Source organism: Bufo bufo, chromosome 6 (assembly GCF_905171765.1).
Source record: "Bufo bufo chromosome 6, aBufBuf1.1, whole genome shotgun sequence".
Taxonomy (NCBI): Eukaryota; Metazoa; Chordata; class Amphibia; order Anura; family Bufonidae; genus Bufo; species Bufo bufo.
This window is the reverse complement of record NC_053394.1, coordinates 155301176-155309857: the sequence shown is the minus strand read 5'-3', so window position 1 is coordinate 155309857 and position 8682 is coordinate 155301176. Positions and strand designations below refer to the sequence as shown.

General features: G+C 44.6%; 1 protein-coding gene across 1 annotated transcript in view; it reads left to right on the top strand.

The window, feature by feature from the left end:
- The first annotated feature begins 412 nt into the window (after positions 1-412).
- The window catches only part of B4GALT5 (beta-1,4-galactosyltransferase 5), a 103819-nt gene continuing 95549 nt past the window's right edge, over positions 413-8682 (top strand). Inside the window, exon 1 of the mRNA XM_040437827.1 lies at positions 413-533. Within this exon, the coding sequence (XP_040293761.1) occupies positions 413-533 (121 nt within the window). The remainder of the gene's footprint in view (positions 534-8682) is intronic.

Below are 8682 nucleotides of genomic sequence, written 5' to 3'. Positions count from 1 at the left end.
TTGACCTGGAGAAGTAGACAACCTTGTTGTTGTTTAGGATTCCACTGACCTAGGGACAAAGAGAGCATCCAGCTGTTTAGATTCCATTACCTGGAGAAGTAGCCTCCTCCTGTTTAGTATCCCATTGACCTGGAGAAGTAAACAGCCTCCTTCTGTTTAGGATCCCATTGACCTGGAGAAGTAAACAGCCTCCTTCTGTTTAGGATCCCATTGACCTGGAGAAGTAGACAGCCTCCTTCAGTTCAGGGTCCCATTGACTTGGAGAAGTACTCAGCCTTTTAAGGACGCAAATAATCTTGACAAGTACACAACCTCCCAATTGGGGTGCCCTGTGATCTGCGAACCAGAACTGCTTGATCTTACGGTTCCACACTGTCTAGCAGCATTTGCAATTGACATTCCCCATCAGTTTATGGCCTCTCCTGCCATGAAGAAGATCTTGAGGGTTTCCAAACGCTCCCTTGTTGCAGTCTTCTTCCTCTTCACCTTGTCATCCTCCTTCCTTTACTTCATTTATGTTGCTCCAGGCATAGGTAAGAGTCATGTATATACTGTGCAATAACTCTTACTAATCATATATAGTTCTGGACCCGTCACATGACTTGTACAATGTCTTGTCACTGGTCCTACAGATGATGAGTCCTATAGATATACTGGTCCTATAGATGACGAGTTGGGGTGGTATCTATTATATTTTGTCCACTAGATGTACATTTCTGGTCATTATACTGAATGGTCATATAATGCCTGGATGATATGTATTATATGTTTTATACCGGATTTACAGTCTTGATCATTATACTAAATGGTCTTCTAGATGGAAAGGCCAGTTGCTATGTGTGAGGTGTTCTACACTAGATGTTCACTTATAGAATTTATTATTGTGATTGTTCTCAGAGACGTTGGGGCACATTTATTAAGACCGGCATTTTAGACGCCGGTCCTAATAAGGCCCTGTCCTTGCGGTGGATCCGCTGAAGTTATGAAGAGGCGCCGGCTTCTTCATAATCCACTGCTGCTTCTAAATGTAAGCCAGCTTCCTAGCTGTCTTACATTTAGACCATTTTCTACACTCAAACCAGGCGCAGAAAATTATGAATAAGACTGGCCTACTGTCCTGTCCCCTTCCCCGTTCACACCACGCCCACTTATTTAGACCTGTTTTGAGCGGGGAGAAGTCACAGATTGCGGCACAAAGAGCCTAATATAGGCATATATCTGATTAATAAATTGCCCCCATTGAGTCCTGATGCCATTTATTATATGTTCTGTACTAGATGTTGAGTCCTGTTCACTATATATTCTTACTGACCTTATAGTTATAGAGGAGACTTATCTTAAAGGGGTTGGCCGGGTTCAGAGCTGAACCCGGACATCCCTCCATTTTCACCCCGGCAGCCCCCCTGACATGAGCATCGGAGCAGTTCATGCTCCGATGCTCTCCTTTGCCCTGCGCTAAATTGCACAGGGCAAAGGCATTTTTAGGAGTTCCGGTGACGTACCGGGGCTCTCCATGGGGCCGACAGGAACCCCGGTGACGTCACCGGCACTGATGGGCGGGATTTAGCTCTGCCCTAGCCAGTAAAACGGCTAGGGCAGAGCTAAAGCCCGCCCCTCAGAGCCGGCAACTTCACCGAATACACTGCCGGGCGGAAGTTACCGCCCGGCAGTGTGTTATTGTAAACAAAGCCCGTGCCCTGCGCGATTTAGCGCAGGGCACGGGAGCGCATCGGAGCATGAGATGCTCCGATGCTAGCCTCAGGGGGGCTGCCTGGGTGAAAAAAAGGGTATGTCCGGGTTCAGCTCTGAACCCGGACAACCCCTTTAAGGCCCTATTCACATGACCATGGGGCCGTTGTGCCCGTGTTGCAGATTTCAAACCACAGGTCCACAAAACATGAAATATAGGACATATCCTATCTTTTGCTGCATCCTGTGGATTGCGGGCCCATACGTACACTTGCGGTTTGCAGTCCACAACACGCAGGGCCGGCCTTTGGGGTGTGCGAGCTGTGCGGCCGCACAGGGCGCCATGGCAACAGTGGCGTTCGGCAGCCGACACAGCTCGCAGTCGGTCTCTTACAGCAGGCCGGCCCGAGATTGTCTGAGGCGAGCTGAGCCGCTGCAGCTGACAGGTCAGGTTCCGGAGCGTGGAGGAGGAGCTTAGGGGCGCAGGCGCAGCGTCCAAGTGCTGCGCCTTCACAGAGAGCCGCGGAAGGATCCGCTCAATGTGTGAGTGCGGCGGCCGGTGCTCTGCAGACAGGGAGGGAGCAGAAGACTTCAAATAGAGTACCTGTTCTTATTGTTTTGTTTTTTTTTACCAAATATCTTTCATACGCTTTTCCATCCTGCAGAGTTTTTTTTTAAATGAAACTCTATATATATATATATACTAATACTTTTTTTTCGTGTACATTAAACGTATGACAAAAACCCACCCTTTATGTGCCCAATTCATAACTTTCATTATTTTCATTGTTCTGCACATCTAACGGAGCAAAACAGAAATAAATAGCGGCGGTGTGAACGCGCTCTAAGAGGTGGGTATTGATGTGGGGGAACCATTAGTAGTGTAGATAACATCAGGCAATTATAGAAAAGTGATGAAGTCCAGTCCAGTATCGTGTATCTTCCCTGTACTTTATCACTTGGCTATAATATCCTGCGCTCTCTACATCGCACACATCTATACAGTACACACTGCACTGCCTACATCACACATGGAGAGTTCTTGTGGTTTGTATTACAGTGGTGCTTCAGGTTAGGGTACTTTAACACTGACGTTTCTGGGTCCGCTTGTGAGATCCGGCCCAAAACGGATTAGTCCAGCCCCAATGCATTCTGAATGGATAAGGATCCGGTCAGAATGCATCAATTTGGCTGCGTTTGGTCTCTGTTGCGTTTTTTAGACGGTCACTAAAATGCAGCTTGCAGCGTTTTGGTGACCGTCTGACGATGCGGAGCCAAACGGATCCGTCCTGACTTACAATGTAAGTCCATGGGGACGGATCCATTTTTCACTGCCACAATATGGTGCAATTGAAAACGGATCCGTCCCCCATTGACTTTCAGTGTAAGTCAAGACGGATCCGTTTTGACTTTGCCTTTTTTTTTTTTTTATGATTAATGCAAACAATCCGTTATGAACGGATACAAGCGTTTACATTATCGGTGCGGATCCGTCTGTGCAGATACAAGACTGATCCGCACCAAACGCGAGTGTGAAAGTAGCCTTACTCTGTTTTCAGCGTGTGATCATCTTTTCTGGGCCATCATAACTTGAAACTAGATTTAACATACTATAAATATGAGATCCCAAGAGGGATTGGCGGAAGGGAGCTAAAACGTAACCTTTACTTGTAATTAGTAAAATATGATAGGAGCACCAAAACATACAAACAATACTCATAGACACAGACTCCCCATTAACACTTTCAGGACCCTGCCATTTTTCACCTTAAGGACCAGGCGATTTTTAGCAAATCTGACATGTGTCACTTTATGTGGTGATACCTTAAACGCTTTTACTTATCCAGGCCATTCTGAGATTGTTTTTTCATCACATATTGTACTTCATGACAGTGGTAAATTTGAGTTTAAAAAATTCATTTTTTTATAAAAAAATACCAAATTTACCCAAAAATTTTTAAAACTAGAACATTTCCAAATTTCAATTTCTCTACTTTTATAATAGATAGTAATACCTCCAAAAATAGTTATTACTTTAAATTCCCCATATGTCTACCTCATGTTTGGATCATTTTGAAAATTACATTTTATTTTTTGGGGATGTTAGAAGGCTTGAAGTTTAGAAGCAAATCTTAACATTTTTAAGAACATTTCCAAAACCCAATTTTTTAAGGACCAGTTCAGTTATGAGGTCACTTTCTGGGGCTTACATATTAGAAACCACCTATAAATTACCCCGTTTTAGAAACTACACCCCTCAAGGTATTCAAAACCGATTTTAAAAACTTTGTTAACCCTTTATGTGCCCCATGAGAATTACATGAAAATGGAATGAAATTTCAAAATGTCACTTTTTTTTGTATTTTTTCTGCAACACATCAAGGGTTAACACGCATCAAGGGTTAACAGCCAAACAAAGCTCAAAATCTATTACGCAGAATCTGGAGTTTACAGAAACACCCCATGTGTGCTCAAAAACTGATGTATGGGCACACAGCAGGCTTCAGAGTAGAAGGAGCACCATATGACTTTTGGAGAACGGATTTGGGTAATTGGGAGCTATGTCGCATATGAAGTACCCCTAGAGTGGAAACCCCCCAAAAGTGATCCCATTCTGGAAACTACACCCCTCAAGGAACATTTCAAGATGTGTAGTGAGAACTTTGTCCTCCAAGGGGATTCATGGAATTGGCAGTGAAAATGAAAAATTAATTTTTTTTTCCAGAAAAATTGATTTTAGGCCCAAATTTTTCACTTTTACAAGGGGGAACTGGAGAAAATGCACCCCCTAATGTATTGCACATTTTCTCCTGATTACAGCAATACCCCATATGTGCTTGTATACTGCTATATGGGCGTACCACCGGGGTCACAAGGAAAGGAGCACAAAATGGCTTCTGGAAGGCAGATTTCTCCGCAATAATTGACAGACTCCATCTTGCAATTAAACACACCCTGAAGGGGGCGTGGCCAAGCAGCCGAGTGAGATGGGAGCCTGAGTCTGAGCTCCTGCTCCACCAAAGCGTTTCAGACCTGCTAAACCCCACCAATATCCACCTAATCGATATCGATTCATTCCTAGAAGCTCACCCTAAGCCTCCATGATGACTAGAGGCAGGAAAAGTGTGAAGCAACAAGGAAAATTGGACTTTTTCTTTGCACATGAAAAAATCAAAGATGGCGCCGTAGGTGACGGCACACGGAGCACGCCTGGCTCCAGCCCTTTATCTTCAGCGGGCCCGCGCTCACCTGCATACATCTTGCAGACCGAGTATCCCTCCGGATCCTCTCCAGCGGAGTCTCTCCCTGCAGCAACCTCGCCCGAATCTCAGCAGCGGACGGAGGAGACGCTTTCCGCGCGCCCTGGAAATGCAGACACACAAGCATCACCGACAGCTAGTCCGGACAAACAGAGACCGAGACATCATGGTCCCCGTGACTCCAGTGAGTGCGCATCTTCCCCCAAGGGCCAGCCAGGCATGCCCTCTATTCATGAAGCACTACAGGGCCTGCAAACAACAGACCAACCAGCTTCAGGAACCCTAATAAAGGACATGTTGCTGGCGTTTCACCACTCCATAACAGCACAAATCTCGCGGTCGATTGTACCGATTTAGACCACTGTCAGGGAGCTGGGGGATAAAATGGAGCATGTAGAAACGAAAATGGGAGAATTTGCTTCCTCCCATAACACTCTGATAGACTCCCATGAACTCCTCTCTGATGAGGTCACTCAGCTTAAAGCGAAGATTGCAGACATGGAGGACCGCTCCCGCCGGAACAACCTCAAGCTGCGGGGGGTCCCAGAAGAGGTTACTGCACCTGAGCTGACAGCCTATATTCAGAAGATGATAAAAATGCTTCTACCCAAATGTGCTGACACATTAAGGAACAGGTCCTCACCGCAGCGAGGAAGCTGAAAGTCCTACCTGCTCCATATGCTGAGGTAAAGCTCTTTGTGGACCTCTCTGCGGCGACACTGCAACTCCGAAGGTCGCTAGCACCCATTACTACCACTCTGAGAGCACACTCCATTGCTTACAGATGGGGTTTCCCCGTCAAGCTCCTGATTCATAAGGATGGCTCCTTTGTGGTGATCCGGTCAGTTGCTGAAGGCAAAGCGACCCTTGCATCTTGGAACATTACAGTGGAATCCTCACAGGACTCTGATGCTCCTAGACATCACCATTCATCGGGAGAGTGGCAGCTGGTGGAAAATAGGCGAAGGAAGAAAACGCAATAAAGGGGTTGAATCTGTTAAGGGTACTTTCACACTAGCGATTTTCTTTTCCGGCGCTGAGTTCCGTCCTAGGGGCTCAAATCCGAAAAAGAACTGATCAGTTTTATCCCCATGCATTCTGAATGGAGAGTCAGTCCTTCAGGATGCATCAGGATGTCTTCAGTTCAGTCTTTTTGACTGATCAGGCTTTTCAGAAAAACGTAGCATGCTGTATTTTTACCTCCGGCCAAAACGCCTGAACACTTTGACTGAACGCCGGATCAGGCCTTTATCCCAAACCGAACACTAGAGCGATTAAAGGAGCTTTACCCTTGGGATTGGCAGTCCTCGGGTGTCCAATATCTTGGAGTCCAACTCACCCCCACTATACAAAAGCTATATGATGCAAATTTTCCCAGTTTCCTCCTGGAACTCCAAAAGGAGTTAAGGAATATAGCGAAATTAGAGATATCATGGCTTGGCAGACTGGCAGCCTTTCAGCAGCATGTGCTCCCCAAGCTTCTCTATTTGTTCAGGATCCTCCCACTGGAATTGCCTAGTTCCTTCTTTAATGCCGTGAACAAATTGCTTAATGGGTTTATCTGGAACAAAGGTCCCCCCCGCATTGCTAGGTCGGTTATGTCCAGATTTAAAAAATTTGGCGGTTTAAGTCATCCAAATATTCATGACTATTACTTAGCCACTAGAGTACATCAACTCAAAGAATGGTGGACCTCTGATAACCCCAAGCATTGGGTCCATATTGAGCAAACACTTGCCCCAACTCATAATCTGAAGGCGATGTTGTTGGCTTCCCTCTTTAGGGACACTCCGTCACATCCCCTCTCGTACCTACTTTCTACTTCTCTAAATATTTGGAAAAAATATCATAACAGCGGTCAGGGCGTAACCGCTTCCATAGCGAAGCTCACCCCAATAGAGGCGCTGCAATACCTTCTTCCTGACCTTTCTCTGACAGGGTGGAAAGAAGGAGGTGTGGTAATGGTTGCGGATCTGCTTTCTCAATCAAGTCTGAATTCTTTTGGGAACTTGCAGAACCAATTTAAGATACATAAAAGGGATTTTATAAGTATCTGAGGATCCGTCACTTATTATCCTCTAACCCTACACTAATAGTAAATGTACACATGGAGCTCCTGAACCAGTGGGCTCTGAAGCAATCCAATTGAAAAGGAATCCGTCCACTTTACTCATTTATTGGCAAGAAAAATTCCTTTGTAAAAACAGCTCCCATTTTGTCATGGGAATTAGAATTAGGACGCGGTATCCCCCCAGCACAGTGGTCCATAGCTATAAACTTTGCGACCAAGAGACTGAAATGTGTATCACATCTAGAGTCTTACTCGAAAACATTACTTAGATGGTATTTTACTCCCCTGAGACTAAATCGCATTTTCCCTGGCTCGGGGCTGCTGTGCTGGAGGGGATGCGGCGGCAGAGGATCCCTATTACATATACTTTGGGACTGCCCCCTATTGGGAGAACTGTGGTCCAGCGTCTTTCAACTAATTGAAAGGGCAACAGGTCACAAGCTAAACAGAGACCCAGCCCTAGCTTTACTATTTATAGATCTCACAGAAATCCCATATGACTTTAGAACTATATCTATGCACCTGTTTTTAGCTACGAAACTAGCCATTACCAGGTACTGGAAAAGTTCAGCGATCCCGACGATACAAGAAATCATAAATGCTGTGGATACTACTAGATCCTATGAAAAAATGTTGGCTCACAAAAATTTCATGATGGGTAGGTTTGAAATAGAATGGGCACAATGGACCAATCTTTCTCCTGAAAAATAACCCGGAAAACGCTGGACCTAAATGGCTATATATGTTCTACATCTGTTACACTGATAACTCTCGCTAAAACAGATGATATACACACCAAGATAACATGACTAATGTAGATCTCTCTGCCTTTCTTTTCTTTTCTTATGTTCTAGTTATTTTCTATTTTCAATGTTCTTACATTTTTGTCAAAGTCTACCTAGATTTATCTTGCCAGATATTGACATCTCAGGTAACATGATATTGTATCTTGATGTTTTTTACAATGCATTGTCCTGTATATTGTTATTCTATACTGTGATGTATGGATATTATTGCACTGATTTTTTGTATATTATATCTTTGACTAATCTGGATAAATGAAAAAATCCTCAATAAAGATATATTGAACGATAAACACACCCTGAGGTGTCCCTAGAGTGGAAACCCCCAAAAAGTGACCCTATTCTGGAAACTTCACCCCTCAAGGAATAAATTTAAGGTGTATAGTGAGCACTTAGACCCATCAGGCGTTTCACAGAATTAGGAAATGCTTGGCTGTGAAAATAAAAAATGACAATTTTTTCCAGAAAAAGTTGCTTTCCACCCACATTTTTCACTTTCACAAGGGGTAACAGGACAAAATGCACCCCAATTTTTTTTCCCCATTTCCCACCCAAATACACCAACACCCAATATGTGCTCAAAAAATGATGTATGGCCGCACGGCAGGCTTCAGAGTGGAAGGAGCACCATATGGCGGTTAGGAAAGAGGAGTTATCTGGAATGGTAATTGGGAGCTATGTCGCATATGAAGACACCCTGAGGTGGTCCTAGAGTGGAAACCCCAAAAAAGTGACCCCATTCCGGAAACTATACCCCTCAAGAAATATTTCAAGGTGTGTAGTGAGCACTTAGACCCATTTTGTTCCCCATTTTCCTCTGAGTACGCCAACACCCCGTATGTGCTCAAAAAATTATGTA